The sequence below is a fragment of the Sinohyriopsis cumingii genome, chromosome 15, assembly GCF_028554795.1.
Source record: "Sinohyriopsis cumingii isolate HCF-2022 chromosome 15, ASM2855479v2, whole genome shotgun sequence".
Classification (NCBI taxonomy): Eukaryota; Metazoa; Mollusca; class Bivalvia; order Unionida; family Unionidae; genus Sinohyriopsis; species Sinohyriopsis cumingii.
The window spans coordinates 85,225,071-85,245,916 of record NC_142975.1 but is presented as its reverse complement, the minus strand read 5'-3'; the positions used below and the strand labels follow the sequence as shown (position 1 = coordinate 85,245,916).

The 20,846-nt window shown below is 34.7% G+C and overlaps 1 protein-coding gene across 9 annotated transcripts in view; it reads left to right on the top strand.

Annotated features, from left to right (window-relative positions):
- The window catches only part of LOC149782240 (uncharacterized), an 84,854-nt gene that overhangs the window by 40,116 nt on the left and 23,892 nt on the right, over positions 1–20,846 (top strand). For 5 of the 9 annotated variants that reach the window (XM_089933626.1, XM_089933623.1, XM_089933622.1 and 2 more), the window contains 4 exons: positions 4,402–4,464; positions 11,256–11,588; positions 16,961–17,021; positions 19,743–19,855. In XM_089933626.1, coding sequence (XP_089789752.1) covers positions 4,402–4,464; positions 11,256–11,588; positions 16,961–17,021; positions 19,743–19,855 — 570 coding nt within the window. The remainder of the gene's footprint in view (positions 1–4,401; positions 4,465–11,255; positions 11,589–16,960; positions 17,022–19,742; positions 19,856–20,846) is intronic. The other 4 variants (XM_089933627.1, XM_089933625.1, XM_089933624.1 and 1 more) reach the window with 1 other exon arrangement.

Below are 20,846 nucleotides of genomic sequence, written 5' to 3'. Positions count from 1 at the left end.
GTTTTAGCCACCTAGAACATTCACTGGCAGTCCATTCCAGTCCTAGCCAAACACTAACCTTACTAAACATGACCCATGTTATACTTTAACTTGTTTACCCATTATATTAAAAATTGTTGAATGCCAGTCATACTGAAATACCTTGCAGAAAATTTCTGACAAATGACTTGCAGAAATGATACCATTTGTATTAGAATTTAGAATGTAATGTCATCTGCTACAACATAAGTTGCAACTAAAATCGAAATTCTATTGCATGCTCAAAGGATATTTGGGCTCTTGTGATGTGATGGTCTGTAGTTATCGTTGTTACTGTTGGTGACGTGTTTTATCAGAAATCTGGAACAATATACCTAATAGACATTTTGAACTGGATTTTTTTATTATTACAGTTTTCATATATTTAGCATATCGGTAACAAACAGTTTTCACATTTGACTTTTTAGCAATATGCGTTTATATATATATCTTGCTGCTAAAATCAGTCAGATTTCACAAATTTAGTTGTCCTGCCAAGATTCTAAAAATTTAATAGCTGTTAAAATATTTTAAGATCAGACTTCTAGATATGCAGCTATCCACTGAAAGAAATACAAGATGTTCAGTGTTTTACAGTACTAGGTGTTTAGTCTGACAGAAAATTAAGCTATCCACTGAAAGAAATACAAGATGTTCAGTGTTTTATAGTACTAGGTGTTTAGTCTGACAGAAAATTAAGCTCCATTTTTCCCTTTTTGTCTTTCCTTGTCTGAAATTCTGGACCCTTGAGTTTCTCTGCCCCAATTTGCAAACCATTTTAGAACCGTATCAAAGTTTCTTCATTCTCCATTCCTTTTCTACTTATTTGATTTAAAAAGTTTGACCTTGGATATTGGGAACTGTACCTTGCATCATGGATAATGATCAAGGAAAATGTGTCTTGCATTGTGGAAAATGTATCTCAGATCATGAGAAATATACATTGGATTATGGGAAATACGTGGGTTTTTTTTAATAGATAGCTACTTTTCAGTTTGTTAAAATTTTTTGGGATATCAGGGGCTGCTACTAATCACACCGTTAAAGACTTGATGAACAATGGTCCTTCTTTGGAAACTTTAGAACTCCTGTGGACACTTTAGGACCTCTTTGCCAATCCAAAACTTTAAGTACCAACAAAAGTGTCCTTTTTCACAAAACCTTGAATATTGATAGCCACAAAAAGTAATAAAATAACATAAACTTCAGGTAGGACTCTTGGATCTAACACATTTTCACAAACAATGAGGGAGAGTATCTTAGATGTTAGAGTTGATCAATTTAAGCACTATATTTAAATTACAAGACATCTTTTTGCGTCAGAATGATGGCTGATGAAGACATTTTCAAAAATTGCTGCCTCCATACTTACCACATAACCGACATTCAGAAGCCTAAAGTGTCAGGGAAAGGGCATGCCATTTAGAATTTAGTATGTTTATAGGTTCAGAGGAGGTTGTTCACATTCATTGTTCTCACATTTGTCATCAGTAGAAATGCTAAAATTGAAATATGTTTTGCATATTGTGTGCATTTATTTGTTCCATTAGCATATATGGAAACCTGAATCATGATGTCACTAAATTAGATAATTTTTGTCGGAGAGTTACATGGCTATCAAGAGAGATTAAATTTTAACGCAGATATCCAGGGCCTAGTTATCCCCAGCCCATTGTTCATGCAGATATCCAGGGCCTAGTTATCCCCAGCCCATTGTTCATGCAGGGATCCAGAGCCTTTTAGTTTAGTACAAGTTATATTTATCCTGAAGATTTTGCAATTCCTACACACAAACACACACACACACACACACACACAAATACATACATATTAATTTTGTTAATTTGGGACTCAGTTCCTCTTTCTTGTTTATTGCATGTTGCTTTACCAAGTTCTAATATCAGGTCACATGTGTCATGAAGGTCAATGCGACAAGTTACAAATACATACCTTTTCATAAAAACTCAATCCCTGTCACTTTCTGTTTCATTTTTTATGTGTACAGTAAACTGGACTATAAAGAACACATATTGGTCTTTGTGCACAGGTGTATTTTATGTGCAGGTGAAAATATATAAGAACAGGTACTCATGAATATATTAGTCTTGTAAGCAGGCGTCCTTTATATAGCAGTATATATTAACACATTAACCCCTAGTGATGAGTTAACGTGGCAGGAGGTAGTAGCCTACTGCCGAGCTTTGTAGTGTTATGGTCATGCATGATACACTAAAGTGGGTGGTATTGTAGAAAGGTAGACAGATGTAGCTCTACAATGATACCAAATAATCTGGAATTTCTAGCTGAACTACAAAATACAGAGGGAAAAACCTAAATTTTTGGAATCGATTTTTTTCTGTCCAAAATTGGCCCGTGGTCAGGATCAATTTTGTGTCCGGATTTTAGACATTTTGGTCTCAGATCTAAGGCAAACTGGTATGAACTGCAAACAGACAGATGAACCTTTGCAGAAAATAGGATAAGATGGGCATTTGGAATAAAGAGTGGTCTTGATACAAAAATAATGGGTCCGTTTAGCAAAAAGATAAAAAAAGAACTCCAACTTTTACCCTTCTGCTCATGCGCAAGCCAAATAGCCAATGACAAACGATCTTTCTAACACAACTAGGCTGTAAGTTATTGAAAGATCATCTGGAATTTGGTGTTTTCGGAGGCATTTAGAAATAGCTTTCAAAATGTGTTTCCTACTCGAATTTCAGGCAAAAACAACAAAAACCTCCAGGGGTTAATGTGTTACGGCAAGTTTTACTATTTATGATGTGTGCTCCCATGTATAGCCTATTGCACCGAGCCAACAACAACTGTGACTGTTGATGATTTACATATTTACTTAAATCTTTCATGCTGCTGGTTTTTTCCTTGACACACTGTGACTTTTACTCCTTTCTGCATATAATTAAATATTCAATATTGATGTAATTTGTATGAAAATGATTCAATTCTTCTGTATATTTTGAATTTTTAAACTAACTTTCTATATCTTCATGCAAACACTATCATATCCATTTCCACTCAAAGTGAGCAGTTTTGCCATTGTTAAACCTGCACTCGGTCACATGCAAGTCACTTAATGAGGAACGAGTTTCACTTAAAAATAACTTACTTAAACAGTTTATTAAATATATTTATTTAAACAGAGCAGATCATTATTTCATATATTTTATATATTTTTATGAACTTAAAAGCATTAAAATATAATTTATTTTGTGACAACTGTACGTATTTCAGTGTAGAACTGCTAAAACCAAGATTGATTCATTAGTTCTCTTTGGAATATTTAGACTTTGACTGGTTCTCCTACCCTGCCATTGAAATACTTATATTATTTTAGTAATTATGTGGAAATTAAATTCACTTTCATCTTGTTTTATCTGTTTTCATTCTGTTAAAATTCAGTGATAAATCTCAAGAGCAATCTTAGTTACATTTGTGTAGGATTCTACAGTGGGTAGGTGAAAAAGATGTAGCTTTTTGCTTCACATGTGAATTTCATTTTCTTACATACTTGCACTTTTTTCTGGATTATAATAAATCAGACACACTATTAGGGTAATTAATATCCTAGGTTCATATGCTTCATTAAAAAATTTGAAAGTACTGGATTTAAGTTTACGGCCTTGATATCCCTGAAAATTTACATTTTAGTTTCAGAGTCCTTAAAAATCATTTTGGCTCCATCTGAAATTATTTTGGAACCATGTTTTTGTCATACAGTTCTAGAAGTATTAGCATTATTGGTTCATTAATGATCTTTCTCTGTTGTAATGCCAATCTCTGGTGTCTCATTTGTATTGCCAATCTCTGGTGTCTCATTTGTATTGCCAATCTCTGGTGTCTCATTTGTATTGCCAGTCTCTGGTGTCTCATTTGTATTGCCAATCTCTTGTGTCTCATTTGTATTGCTGATCTCTTGTGCCTCTTGTATTGCCACTTGATTGGTTTGTATCATTGGTCATTCTGTGCATGATTTTCACTTTTACTGCCTATATTTGTGGTCCAGGAAATTTGTTTTTGAGGCCCTGGAAAGTCCAGGAGAAGTCCTTGAATTTCAATTTAGTGGAAGCTTATGAACCCTGAATATCCTTTTTCATTCATTGTCATGCGTGTAATGTTTGATTAATTTGCTATTCAAAGGTTAGTCAGATGTTGTTGGTGTGGTATTTATTCATTGCTTGGGTTTGGATTTTTTTATTCGTGCATATGTTTTTGGACACAGTAAAATATATTTGCATGTTTTGAGACAGAGTAGATTATTTTTTTACATCTAAAAACTTGGTAAATATGGTAATTATTAATTTAGAGTTTATTATTTAAACCCAGTGTTTTATGTTCTCATTATAACTCATTATGTGGCTTCTTCAGTCTAGGATCACAGCAGATCAAAACAAGCTGTATCAAACAAACCAACAGCTTCTTTGGTTACAGGTTTGATTTTTCACTTTATTTGCTGCTTTATAAGCAGAGGTGGTTGTTAACCTGGCAGTGGCGGTTGTGGGTCATAATTAGTAAATTGTAGCTTTCTTTGCTTATTATCCCCAGAGCCAGTCATCTAGGTAGTCTCCTACAGCATGCAGGTAGACGGATCACCATTATCCCCCTGAACTAACCATCTAATTAGTCCCCTACAGCATACAGGTAGGGGATCACCATTATCCCTCTGAGTCAAGCAGCTATTTAGGTGTTAGGTGGATACAGGTAAAAGGATCATTGAGTCGAGCAGCTATTTAGGTCCCTACAGCATAAAGGTTGGGGATCACCATTATCCCATTGAGCTAGGTAGACCCCTACAGCATACAGGTTGGAAATCACCATTATCCCCCTGAGCTAGGTAGACCCCTACAGCATACAGGTAGTTGATCACCATTATCCCTCTGAGCTAGGTAGACCCCTACAGCATACAGGTAGGGGATCACCATTATCCCCCTGAGCTAGGTAGACCCTTACAGCGTACAGGTAGTTGATCACCATTATCCCTCTGAGCTAGGTAGACCCCTACAGCATACATGTTGGGGATCACCATTATCCCCCTGAGCTAGGTAGACCCCTACATTATACAGGTAGGGGATCACCATTATCCACCTGAGCCAGACAGCTAGGTAGATGTTAGGGAATACAGGTAGAAGGATCACCTAGAGCAATAAGAGCCTTATCAGTGCCTGTATTCCAGACGTTAACTGACAATGTTTGACTGATTTTTACAAGCTGTTACTTTATTTATTTTATTTGGGATTTTTTGCATTGTATTTCTTCAGTTAAGCATAAAGTTCTTCTGAATAAAATTATAAACAGAATGGTATACAATTCATGCAGCATGCACAAAAAAAAGAAAACATGCTGAAAGGTAAAAATAAGAGTGATTTACTTTTGAAGTTTCATGTATTGGTCCTCTTGTTATAAATAATCAGTTAATCCATATATTAATCCATATATTAATCCATGAATTGCATTGTATTTTTACATAGAATAAATACAACCTTCAATACAGTCAATAAAACTATGCTGTTAAACATGTAAATGATTTGATTTAAGGTCTAACAAAATATTATTCTAGTTCTGGTCCAGTAAACTTCCTTTTGTTGATAAAGGTTTTGTCATTATTGATCCACCCAGACCTACTCCATTTTTATACCCTTATATATATATATATATATATATATATATATATATATATATATATATATATATATATATATATATATATATATATATATAAGTTAATCAACTATAAGTTAATCTTTCCATCTACCATGATCTTGCTATTGCAACTAATTCAGCAGTTTTTGATGGACTGCCATGATAAATATTATGGTAATCATCTGAAGCTGCAAATGTAGTATAATCACTTTGCTCCTGCAATTTCCGTGACAGTTGTCTTGTAGCATGACACAATTTCGTCAATGTAACTATTCTGTCAGTTTGAGATGGATTGTTATGAAACTTGGTAAATATGTTGATCTCACCTGAAGATGCACATATTAGCAAATCACATTCCTCACACCATATTTATTAGAGTTCTTGCCATTTATGTATTGTGGCTGAATGTATTGTATGACAGTCTCATTAGTACAACTTGTCCCACAGTTTTTGATGGTTTGTCTTGGAACTTTTGTAATTTTATGGTCATTACCTGAAATTTACATATAGAGAAATCTCTTTGCTTCCACAAGGTTTTAGCTATACTGGTCATTGACCAGAAGAGATGACCTGGTGTCTGTTATCACACATTTCTTATTGCTACTCCAACTAATCTACTGAAGATTGCCTCCAAACTTTACAGACATGTTCATCCCAAGAATCTAATTGGTCCTAAAATGGTAACCATTGGATATCCAATTTAGCCATCAGGTCATCCATTTTATAAATCTTTTCATCACTACTACTGTTGGTACTCTTGTCATAAATAATCAGTTAATCCATATATAAATCCATGAATTTCATTGTAAATTTACACAGAATAAATGCAACCTTCAGCAGCCCATAAATCCATTGCGGAACAGTTGTATTGGTCATGCAGAACTTAGAGAAAGTCAAAAATGGGAAACCAAATGTTAATTAAAGACCAGAGAACATCATGGTGCCCTTTCATAATTGATTTAGTAGAGAAGACTTCTGTGACCTAAAATACTTGATTTGCAGTGAAACCAGTTTATAAAGGAAACTCATTTGATGACAAAATACTGTATTTTCCAGAGGTGAAATATGCAAGGCAGATTCCAAAGAAAGATGTAGTTATTGATGTGAAATCACATTTAGTCAAGAATTAAAATAAAGTGAAATAAATTAGGTAATAATGGTTAAACAAAATGTGTCCAATTCACTTGGATATATTGCTATATACATGTATCTGTTATAAGAGGGATGGATATAAGAATTCTGAGGGACTTTTTTGTTTTATTATGTCTGACAATTTTTCTTTGGTGGATCAAATAGTGTTACCTCTGAACACATATTACACTGCAGATCTGTCTTATATGCAGCAAATTAAATTTATCCTTGACCTTGAAAACTTTTGGAGGTGTCTATCAATTAGTTTAAATTTGGGACATTACATAATATCAAGAAGAAAAATAGGTCTGCAAAAAAAATCAATTCATTTATGGTTTGTACTTGGTTCAGACGTTTCCATTCTATCTCAAACCAGGTTTTTTTTTAATCAAACCATCTTTGGTGAGAGCATTTGTGTCATCTGGATTCATTTCTTATTTATTGCAAGCTTCAATCAAATATCCATTTTCTTTGTATGCATGTAGCTTTTATTGTTTGTCAGCATTTTGGCTGTATGAAAATACTGATTTTTGCTAATTGTTATTTTTCTGTATTTTTAAATGCATTAAAACTTTCTCTAAATAATATAACCATTGAAACAAGTAATAATGTATTTATTCAAAAGTTTTTTAATATAGAAATAAAGTGTTCACAAACTGTAGAAAATTGTATCTGCACATTGCTTATCAGTGTATAAGGATCTTTATGGGGCAAATCAAGCATTCCTTGTTTGTCAGTGAATCTTAAGATTAAACTCAGAGTCAACACTTGAATTCTAACGCAAGTTTGTGTATATAAAAAATTAACCTAACGAATGCTTATGCTTAGTAAGAGCCAAATGTAAAGGAATAACAAAGCTTGCTCTCTATTGGTGTCAGCAAAACAAATTGTCATATATTGCATACACTCTTACAGAAATTGCAGGATCAGGGTTGTTAAACAGTATGTGCATCTTCAGATTATCATATGCACCAAGTTTGATAGCAACCAGTAAAATATTTTTGTAATAGTTGTGGTCACAAGATAGTTCAACAGATGGAAGGATCAGTGCATAGATGTAAAGAATCCTGCATATCCCACTACATTGGGGTATAAAACAAGTGGAGGCAGATCAGATGAAAAATTAAATATAAGATCCTTTTTATGAAGTTTTCGCTCTACTGGTCAAAGAGCAATAGAACTTATGTGATGGCCTGTCATCCTTCTGCCCTGTAGCATCTTGCCTTTGATACAAGTTTGTTATTACTCCTAAACTGCTGGCATGAGAACCATAGAGTTTTACACACTTTTTCTTCCCTGTCTAGTTGGTCCTAAATGAAAATGGTGACTGTGTGATAAACAATATAGTTATCTTGAAAATCTACTTATGACTACTTATTGTCATAACAAGATAGGATTTTCACTAAAAGACTTATGATACATCTATTTACGGTTTTGTTGCTGATAAATGAAAGTGTTGCCAACCAGACCTCCAACATAGCCACCATGGTCACCATCTTGAAAACATCCCTTTTGCAACTACTTCTAAACATTCAGGATGGTCATATTGAGATATGTTTTCACCTAAAAACTTTGCCCCAGCATAAATATGGTGCTAATCAGACCTCCATCAGACATTTAATTTTCCCTAGTCAAATTCATAACAGCTATATATTCCAAAAGCTTTATTTTAATGGTCATTTGTTAAAATGTTTAATTGGTTATAGTGTTTGATTTGTGTGTCTGCCAAAGAAAGTAACCTTAACTAAAATGCTGTTATCACCTAGCACACCAAAGTTAGGTAAACAAAGGCATAATATTCACACCTCATTCATAATTACTAACTTTAGAAGCATGGTTCAATGTTTCAGTGCAATTAAAGCATGAAAAGAAATGGGCATGCCATGAATGTTTCCACAGAATGCATTGTACACTCTTTTGTTATGGCAGGATTTAGTGAGGAAACAGATGTTATTTCCAGATATAGAAGTGATAATGATGTTCCCATTGCTAAAGTGCATATAACATTATGCCTTCTTGGGTCCAGTAATGATGTTGATTTCTCAGATTATGTCCATTCCTGTAGTGACAGTGTCTCATCTGTAATACCAGCAGTTGAAGATATTGTTTGTGAAATTAGTGATTGCCAGGAATCAACAGTTGTTTCTGCTGCAGGAATTGTGAGGGCAATAATGACTGAGTAGCAGTCTTTGAATCTTGAAAAAGAGAGGTTCTAAATAGCATAGCAGAACAAGAGGTTCTAAATAGCATAGCAGAACAAGAGAGGTTCTAAATAGCATAGCAGAACAAGAGAGGTTCTAAATAGCATAGCAGAACAAGAGGTTTTTAAATAGCATAGCAGAACAAGAGAAGTTCTAAATAGCTTAGCAGAACAAGAGGTTCTAAATAGCATAGCAGAACAAGAGAGGTTCTAAATATCATAGCAGTTATCAGAGTGTAACTACATGCTCTGATTGGCACACCTGATATTCTTTATGAGCATCTGCAGTTGTTAAAAACATGAACAAAAAAGAAAGAAAAAAAGATGACTACTGACAATTTCTTTTCATCAAAATAAATAAAGTATTAATTAACTAGTTGAGTTATTGAACAAAGACATTTTCACATATAAGGGATCTTTATGATGAACTGGCTGGTACATGTACATTGACAATTTCTGTTGATGTTATAACTTTTGTTTATCATTTTTAATGTATTTGTACAAACATATATTGTCTGAAAATTTAATTATCATTGCATGTGAGTTCACATAAATTTCATGACAGTAATCGTACCAGAATAATTTGTTTACTACATGCATGTCCAATGTTATTGACATGGACATTTTGAAAAATAAATGATGAATTTGGATACAGTGTTTTTCCATAGCAACATTATACAAATCCCAGTTCACTGTGAAATGCTCTAAACAAATCTTTCCTATAGTTGGTCCTAAATATAATTGATGTTGGTATGACATCCCTAAATGGCCACCAAAGCTGCTATTGTGTAAAATCTTCTTATAGCTGCTGCTGTATGTCTCCAGCATATGACTGATCATATTGACATAAAAATTCTTTCCTTTAATATTCAATTGTTCCTGTATTAAAGCTCTGCTGATCCAGTCTTCAAAAAGGGCTGCATTGAAAGATATTTTGATTTTTTTTATGGCAGCTCCTCATAACAAAAGGTTATGTTGGCATTGGGTTTTCACTAAAACACTTAGGTAAGCAATCTGGACATGATATAGCTGGTTCAGAATCAAAATAGTGCTCCTCTGACTTCAGAGTCTGTACTAGAGTGGTCATCTAGAAAATCTTTATCACTACTCTTCAATGAATGGTGATATTGATACATAGGTTCAATAAAACAATTTTTGCAATATGTAAATTGTGGTGATCTGATCATAGGACCTTTGCAAAGGAATTTTGAAAACCAGACCTAATTGACCGTTAAGCCATGTCAGAGGTCATTGGTTGCATTTTGGTATTTAACTGAGCTTATAATGACAGTGACTTGTGTGTGTATCTATATATATATATATATATATATATATATATATATATATATATATATATATATATATATATATATATACACAAATGACTTTTGATCAGAATTTGTATTTAGTTCCATTCCATTAGACAAATTATCACATTGAATTTAAGGTTAAAAAGTTCCTAATATAGGTTTTTAGCTGTGCTTGCTGGTAAGCATGATAACACAAGCAACCATAAATGTTGTCGGATCCTGTCTATATTTGGATCTGAAACATACCTTGAGTGATGCCAGTTCAATGATTTTTTTATACCCCAAAATATGAATTGTGGTTTTAACCGAACTTTGCTTGTGGAATGTATTGTGATATCATCTGAGACACTCAGTGATGTCTTATCCATATCATATTCAAGGTCAAACTTTGCATGTGGGTGTATCTTGATATTATCTGAGACAGACTCAGTGATGTTCAATCTTGTCACATTCAAGGTCAAACTTTGAATGTGGGTGTATCTTGATATTATCAGAGACAAACTCAGTAATGTTCAATCCATGATATCACATTCCAGTTCAAAGGCCATGGCATAGAATTGTGTATTGCACTTACAGGTATCTTGTGAATGTATTCATTTAAATATAAATTAAGAATATTTTTGTTACCAAATTTGTCTTTGTTAGAGTGTCTTAAAAGTATCCTAGTTGGTTTCATTACTCGGCAGTTAAAAGAATAGAAGTACAGAAGCAGTATAAACATCGCATGGACTCCTGGATGTTCTTTCTGGCCAGTAGAATATTAGTCCCTCTTGTTTATGAGTTGCTGGATGACATATATAAGATACAGGTAAAAACTTCCATTGAAATTATTAGTGAAAACTTTCAGGTTAATTTTCACTAAAGTTTAAGGCCAATTTTTTAATATTATTCACTCTGTAATACATACTTTTAAAAAATGTGCATATTACCTTACATTTCAGAACCAGCTCATTTTACAACAAAATATAATTAATCAGCTGAAGCAGCAAGGTGTGGGACAGCAAGGGGTGGGACAGCAAGGTGGACTTATGAATGTGCAGCAGGGAGGAGTTAATGTACCTCAGGTAGGCGGAGCTAATGTACAGCAAGTTGGTGGTGCTAATTTGCAGCCATTGGATGGAACATTCAACCAGCAGAGAGGGGCATTCCATGCACAGGATGTGGACCTTTTGCGGGAAAGACATGACCAGGGGGCCAATAAGGGTGTATTACACCAACAGGGACAGGGTGTCCAGGGTGTACTAAAGGATGGAGCACAAAATCTAGGACTTCAGGTTTGTGCTAAACTATCATTCAACACAGCTTAATGGGTACATCTTTCCAGACCTTTTACTTAAAACAATACTTCACTAAAATAAAAGGTGATGACTACGTACTTTGACAGTTTGAGGGCGCAGTTATTTTATACACGTACAGTTGAAAACCTATGAAGCAGAAATTCCCGTACAAATCAGCTTTGTCTCTACATGTCATTGTGGGTAATATTCTGCAAAATAATATGTTTATTACTGGTACTGAATTCTCATTTGCAGAAATGTTTATTGATATAGGGTGAACTAGATAAAGAATAACATTGTACCAGTTTTACCCACACTGACAGTGACTTGAAAATGTGACTGATTTGCTGCAAATTATCCTTACAGTATTGAAGTGCATTTACTGTTAAAAATAACTGAGCATATGTTGTCATGGATTATAGAAGTCATTTTCAATTTGGTCCTTTTTTTAAATACAGAAAAGTGAAAGGTTATACTTATTTTGGCCATTTTGAAAAAGACTTTCAGAATTATTTGTTTGTGTATAAGAGGCACCCACTCAGCATAGACCCAGATCCACTGTCACATGATGCATGTATATTACAAGCATCCAGTTAGATCAGCATAGACCCAGATCCACTGTCACATGATGCATGTCTATTACAAGCATCCAGTTAGATCAGCATAGACCCAGATCCACTGTCACATGATGCATGTCTATTACAAGCATCCAGTTAGATCAGCATAGACCCAAATCCACTGTCACATGATGCATGTCTATTACAAGCACACAGTTAGATCAGCATAGACCCAGATCCACTGTCACATGATGCATGTCTATTACAAGCATCCAGTTAGATCAGCATAGACCCAGATCCACTGTCACATGATGCATGTCTATTACAAGCATCCAGTTAGATCAGCATAGACCCAGATCCACTGTCACATGATGCATGTCTATTACAAGCACACAGTTAGATCAGCATAGACCCAGATCCACCGTCATATGATGCAAATCTGTTACAGGCTTTCACTTAGATCAGCATAGACTCAGAGCTGCTGTCACATAATGTGTTGACAATTTAGGTTCCTTTCAGGCTCAGCATTGTAGAATTGGGCCTGTGGGCCATCTGGCCTGTTGCTAGCAGTGATTTATGGAGACAACCGTTTGTCCTTACATGCATCTGATAATGATGTTCTGACCAAGATAGTCTTGAACTTTTAAAAAGAGTCAGCTTAATATTAAAACTTTGACTTCATATGTTTAGGATTTTAATTTTTTTTTGTGTCTTTATTAGCTCACCTGTACAAAGTAGAGGTATGCTATTTTACTTACCTTGGTATAGGTATCCAAACAGGTGAAAGCACATACATATTGTAACATGCTTACTCGTGTTTAATTTTCAGCACAAGCTCAATTTTATGCAGCAAGTTACTTCCTGTTTCAGGACTTCAGCAACTTTTAATCGAAACCTTAAATTGGTTGCAATATAGTGATGTGGTTTTATAGAAAGTTTGTTAAAGGAACTAAATGCATGTCAAGAAACACTATATCTGTATATATGCAGTTATAAAGACAACAGAAAATCTGAATGAGGAAAGAAAGGATTTACTCATGTCTTAACATGTTTTGTTTGTTAATAAATTAATGTAGCAGAATTTAAATTTCTTTTTATGATCCCTTGAATTTATGATGCCATAATAACGAACAGTCTAGACAAACTGCATTAAGTAACAATAGTGATCACAAACAGTTCACTCATACAGTTCAAGAATATTCAAAGGGATTACATTAATATCTCAGTAACAATCGATTTTCTTGAAATAAATAGTGTGTGTGTGTGATTTGGATTTTTAACGTAGTTTTAAAAAAAATTAAGTCATATAGCTAGGATGTCTGCAGTATGGCAGTTTATAGTGATGTCTAGCACTGGGGCATCATGCCGCAGACATGTAGTATGATGTCCCACCCAGTCACATTATCCTGACACCAGGCCAACCAGTCCTAACACTAACCTCTTAATGCTGAGCGCCAAGCGAGGCATCTGTTAGTACCATCTTTGTAAGTCCTTGGTATGACTTGGCCATAGATCGAACCCACGACCTCCCGCATCATTGAATGTCAACCATTCTTTCTTTCATATTCTGAAGCAATGGTTAGGAGTGGGTTTCATAGCACCTACCTTCTTTGTTCATTCATGTATATTAGTTACACATTCTTATTGTATTGAGGTTAGGGTTTTTGCACACTCTGTGAATTCTTTAACACCTGGAATCATAACTTTGTAAGAGGTTGCAACCTAATAAGTGCATTCGTCACAAGGTTAAATTTTTGTTTTATTTCATAAGCTCATTTCATGCAAAAACCCTCGAACTAGAATGTATGCACCAATCCCTTAGCACAAAAGAATCTCACTGTGACCTACATTTTACCAGCTTGGGATAAGTTTTGCATTTAGCTCATGATGCGATAGATGTTTTGCACCCAGCGTATATACTGTTATATATAAATAACAATCTGATTAAATCAGAACTGAGAGGTCATGTTCTGGTTACCTTTAAATTAGCCAATGGAAATGCAACTTTCAAAAATCTGGAAGTGAATCAAATCATTTATTACACAGTCGTGCTCTTCATACACACTGCTCAGTCTCAAAACATGAAGATACAAGACAGTAGTGTGAAACAGGATGCTGATAAAATTAGCAATTATGGTAATAACATAGCTTGCCAGAACATGACCCCTCAGCAGCCGCTGTCAGATCTTCATGTGTAACCGTGGAGATCTGATTATAATCTGATCGACATAAATAGTTGAAACTTTATGAGAAGATGCAGTTTGAGAACTACTCTTTCATCACCAATTTGGATCACTGGAAACTATATTTTGTGCTTGACTGACTTTGGTAAATTTGTCTTTCAGTTTATTTCTCAAGCTTTTTTTTAATGATAGAATCATTGAACTGTATGATTGAATGCATCTCTGTCATGTATTGGTGTAAATTAGCATTTACTGGCACCTCAGGATAATAATGGCTTTATGGTACCTATTATCCCTTAAAGAGCTATATTGCTTTATGGTACCTATTATCCATTAAAGAGCTATATTGCTTTATGGTACCTATTATCCCTTAAAGAGCTATATTGCTTTATGGTACCTATTATCCCTTAAAGAGCTATATTGTTTTGCAGTACAAGATCCCTCAGTGCTGAATTGTTTGAGAAAAAAAAGAAGAAAGACTGCAGAATTTTAAATTGCATGTATTTCAGTAAATATACACAATAGATACATGAAACCCTATATGAAAAATGATGGTGGATGTCTAAACTTTAAGATTAGCTTCAAGGCACATGTGTAAGCTGAACATATTTGCATGTACAGGTGCAAATACAGGTAAAATACAAAGTTACAATTGTATTTCATCTGTATTTTTTGTTGTTGTGGAAAACTTCAAATATATCTGAGAAATATTATATTCTTTAGTAGTTAAGCCATGTAGATGTTATGTCTGTCACAGTGTTATATCTGTTGTTGTTGTTGTGGGGTTTAACGCCATTTTTCAGCACACGATAGGCTATGCATGGCGGCCAGTATTAATGGTGGAGGAAGAACCCAGGAAAACCCCGGGAAGAACCACCGACCCACAAGAAGCTACTGGCAAGCTTTCTCACATACCCACATTAGCCGAATCCTAGACTTGAACCCACGCAGACAGAGGTGAGATGGCAGTGATCCGTAACGGAGAGCGCTTTAGACCACTCAGTCACTCGGGGCCCAGTGTTATATCTAAATTGTGAAAATCACAATTAAATTAAAGGTAACAGTTTTGAAAACATCCACTTCATGAATGTCAGAGGTAAGTTTAGACCCCCCGAGTCAGTAATAAATGTTCATAAAAAAATTTCACTTGTTATTTATTCTAATATATTTGCAGTATCTCATGTCCACTTGTGAGCTTTACAGAATCACCTATTGTGTTTATTACCTGTTCAGGTGTTATTCTAACTCATCTGAACTACTACATTCACTTTGTTTGTAATTTATATGTGTGTGGAATAACCTGAAACAATCAGTTACACAAAGTGCCACTGAAATATGTTTGCTTTCTTCTGAATCCCTCATGGTCCTTTCTTTTATTACAAGCAACACAGTTGCGTTCAGGGTGTGCTCTATAGCAGTATGAGTGAATTTTTTTTAAAGCTACATTAGAAATCCAAATCACTCACTCACAAATAGCAAGTTAATGACATAGACTCAGATCTACTGAAATACTGTGTAATGGCAGATATAGATCTACTCCTTTTAATAGTTGTACTTGCATTGTTTACAAGTCGGTACAGTAGATTTTGAGTGCATGTTCAGTGACTGATAGAATCAATTTAATTTTGTCATTCATAGAGGAATAATTTGTGGCTATTTCAAAATGTTTGTATATTATCTTACTACCAAGAGTTGTCTTCTGTGTTATCTTGCTGCTTAGACATGTCTGCTGTGTTATCTTGCTGTCAAGACTTGTATTTTGTGTTACGTTGCTGCTAATACTTGTTTTTGTGTCATGTTATTGCCAAGACTTGTCTTCTGTGTTGTCTTACTGCAAAGTCTTGTGTTATTTAACTAAAACTTGTCTTTATTGTTATCTTATTGCCAAGACTTGTTTTGTGTTATCTTACTCTTGTGACTTGTCTTTTGTGTTATCTTAGTGCCGTGACTCGTCTTCTTTGTTACCATACATCCAAGATTTCTTATTTTGTGTTATCTTACTGCCAGTATTTGCCCTCTGTATCAAATTGTCAAGTTCTGACAAATTTTAAAATCTGTCTGAAGCCTAACATGCAAATCTGAAAAGATCCTTGTCTTGTGGCTGAAAGTAGCTCCAAGACAGCACTTTAACATGGAACCCTTGGCTTTCTGCTTTTTTTTCTTTGTGAAATATTTGTGATACTTACGTGTTGAAATCAAATATGGAACAAATCGTATCATATTGTGGTCAGCTAGGTACCATATATACTCACTTATTAGTGGAGTCCAACTGCAAACCACCTTGATCTTCCATTGCATTATGTGCTGGCATATAGTCAATGTTGTCTGTTCTACTGATTACTCTTAACGAATTGCATAGACCTGGATCTGCTGGCACATTATATGATGGCATCTCTGGGTCTGTTCAGTTTGCAGTTGGAATCTGCTTATAAGCAACTACATACTGTACCTCAGTTCAACATGGGAGAGCTGGTTATTTGGTGTTCTGGTTAATCCTCGACTTCAGGCACAGGATTTGTAGAACCCAGAACTTGTTGAAATGAAGTTTGTATAGAATGTGGAAATGTACAGCTGCTACATGTTTGTGAGCTTCATGTACTCTGATGTGTATATATATGTCTTGTTGTAGAACCTAGTCAACCAGATTGGTGATGCTGGACAGCAACATGTGAATCCTGTGAATCAAGACTGTAAGTAGAAAATCTGCTTATAACCTCTCTCTTTCTCTTTCTCTCTCTCTCTCTCTCCAAACACAAACATAAAGGTTAACATATGTTTTTGTATATAAACCAGAGAAGATTATTTGTCCACTTTTTAAATTTTTGATACTCTATATTCACTAATTAATGCCTCCATTCTAATTAACACCTGGTACTCTTTTTAAGAATAGAAAATTTAAAAGATGCAGTGTAAGATCTGTACTTTTCAATACCTGTCTGCTTCCATTCCATGATTACAACAAAATGCTGCAGTGTATATATCAGTGTATAAATTACTAAAGTCACAAAATCAGTGTATAAATTACTAAAGTCACAGGCACACATGTAATGTTAAACATTATGAAATAGCTGGGTGGCAAATTCAAAAGACTTACCTGTCCTACTTCAGCCAGCTGCTTAGTATGAAAATGTGTTGATCATTTTAGCTGTAGTGATATTTGCAATAACTGAATTCTGTAGCAGAAAGATCCTCAGATGTACATGTCATTATAAAAGTAGATAAAAAAGAACAACTGTAGCTTGCTTTATTGTGTGCTAATAAATGCCTCCTCCCATTTGAAAAATGTAATGCTGGGGGTGGTGGCATTAACTAGGGAATATATGATGTATTTGTGCTTAATTAAAACATCAATTTGATATTTGTGTAAAGTTATTTTAATACAGTGTTTCTAATTACTTACAGACAGTAGTATGAAATCAGAGTACCACAAAAACAATGTAGAGCAGGAATTTAACATTTTGGCACTGTTAAAATTAGCAGCCCTAGAATGGTTCTAATGTAAACACAAGTTTAGTGTTGCTGTGTCATGTGATTTCTACAATATATACATGTAGAACTAATGCATGTACATTCTGTATGGAACCAACCATTTGGTATCAGGTCGTTGTTTAATTATGCAATCATTATCAATATGGAAAGAAATATTTCTTAAGAATTCATATATGATATGGCTAAATTAAGACCTGTTTATATCATGGAATTCAGACCATAGAGCAATGTTAAATTTACACCCAGATATAAGATATATATTATGTCACTTGTCTGAAATTTGTAGACGATATGTGTGATAAAATATTTATTTTCATATTCCCCAAGAATGTGAAGCCTGTAATAATCATAAAGAACTGCATAGATAGGTTATTAGGTAAAATATGTATGGTTTGTAATTTGCAACGGCATGCAGCAGGACTTAACTGTGTTACATGACACCGCTTGGCTGATATATCATTCTTCAACAACAATGGAAACCATTCAGGAATGTTACCATTTCCCCAGTGTGGGATATCTGAACAGCATTGGAAATCTATCAAGGAATGTCTCCATTTCCCAGGGAGTGATCATCTTGACACAAAATGGAAACCTATCAGGTGCCACCATTTCCTCAGTAGGGGACAAATGAACACAAGTGGAGACCTTTCGTGTAGAGGACATCTGAAAACAAACTGGAATCCAATAAAGGAGTGCTACCATATTCTATGTAAGGGATATTAGAACAGTAAAGAACCCCTTCAAAGACTGTCACCATTTCCCCCAGTGGGAAACACCCAATCAGCAGTAAAAAAGGATCTAGTCAAGGACTGTCACAATTGAAACCTATCAAGGAGTGTCACTATTTCCTTGTAGGGAAAAATGTACAGCATCTATTTATTAGTTACTTTTTCCCCACTATTGAACATGTAGTCACAAATCAGAAACCTATCACGTATTGTCACCATTTCCTCAGTGGGGACAATTGAACTGTGGTGGAAACCTATCGAGGAGTGTCACCATTTCTCCAGTGCGGGACATATGTGCAGAAGTGGAAATTGTCAAGGAGTTTCATCATTTCCTTAGTAGCATAATTTCCCCAGTCGGGGACATCTGAACAGAAGTGGACATCAATCACTCAATATGTCAACCTATCTGCTTAATGGCAGATTGATCTGATATTTCATTGCTTTGCACTAGCGACATCTATTGGTGAACATCTATATATCAGTGGAAACCTATCAAGGAGTGTCACCAACATCCCAACAGGAGCATCTGAACAGCATTGGGAATCTGTCAAGGAGTGTCAACTTTTCCGCCCAGTTGGGAACATACATAAATCAGTTGAAACCTGTCAGTGAGTGTCCCTATTTCTTCAGTTATGGACATTTGAACATTACTGGAAACCTATCAAGGGAATCTGAAAAACAAAGGAAACCTATCAAGGAGTGTCTCCATTTCCATCAGAACAGCAGTGGAAATCTACCAAGTTATGTCATTTCCCTGACAGGGGGCTTGGCATTTTTAGAGAAGTCAGTTTCCAGTGTTTTAAGCAAGTGAACAAAATTTGACTTTTTATGTTAAAGCAGCAGATATCATAGGTATTATGACATTTTATTTTGTCGTTAAATACACTTAAGAGATTACAGAATTTTCATGATGTGGATGTTCAGAAATTTGTCCCAAAGGAACATACTTGTGTTAAGAGTTAGACTTCCCTATTCATTTCATATGTGTGGGGAAGACGTTTTGTTTTCACTATCACATGCATTTATTTTCACTCTACAAATTTACAAAAAATGACAATTAGTCTTCACAGAAATATATTTTTAGTTTAAAATGTTTTACTGATGACACAAGTTTGGAACATAAACATATCAACTCTTTGAATAAGACAGTACATCAGCTGCCTATTCCCAATGCAAATGATTTTTTTTTTACAGTACACCAACAGCCTGGTCCCAATGCAAATGATGGTCAACACCAGATAGCACCCCCTGTAGACCATAATAAACCCCAAGGGTACCAGAGGAAGGAAGATAAAGAACAGCAAAAGGTTTGTATTGATTTGGACGTTTTTGCTTTATCAGTGTTAGCAGATAGTTGGACATAAGCATCAATATTCAAAAAATGAAATTTTTGGGGTCATCATTGTTGAAATTTTTTATATTTTTTATTGAATGTTGTGAAACTCACATTAATGAAAAACTTGAGAATTAAAACAAGAGCCAAGATATGTAGACAAGGGTCAAGGAGAGTAGGTGGGATAGTTTTCGTGCTGTATTGAATATTATCGATTGTATTTTGCAGAACATGTGAATGGTCATTTGTAATGAAATTTTTACAGAGAAAAGTATATTTTGTGATAAAACAGGAGAATGAGTACAACATTTTTTTTAAAAAGTAGTATGCAGCTTGAACTCACATGATTGTTGCATTATGACATTGATATAACACCATTTTTTATCTGGGTGTATTGTAGCATTGTAAACTTGGGAAGAGGGTGCTTAAGATGGCCAAGTGGTCAAAGACACTAGAATTTGCAAATCAAGAAGTATTTTCAGGGCAGCACTCAAACGCTCCTTTTAAAACGGCTTGCAAAACACAGTAACAATTCAGCAAGACAGAAAAAACCTGTAAATATTTGCACCAGTATCTATGCTGAATTGTTTGGCAATAACCTGCCAAATTTTAATCTGGGACTCACAAGCCAATATAGACCACCTTTGATCCCATTATTACTTAAAACACCCCAATATATATTCTATCTTTGACCTTGAAACTCTCTAAATTAGAACAGTATGGTAATCAATTCACAGCTTGTTACGAAAACCTTTCCAGCATTGTGTAACAGTTGTCTCAGTAATGTGTGGATAGAATATGCAATACTTCCCATTTGTTTCCTTTAAAAAATTTTATTAAAAATTCTCTTCATTTTCAAAAGTAGTAGATTTCATATATAACACTATGTGTAGTAGATGGCCAATTTTTTTTAAAAAAATACCATTTTTAGCACCTTGTTGGCTTTACATGGTGCTCAGAGTATT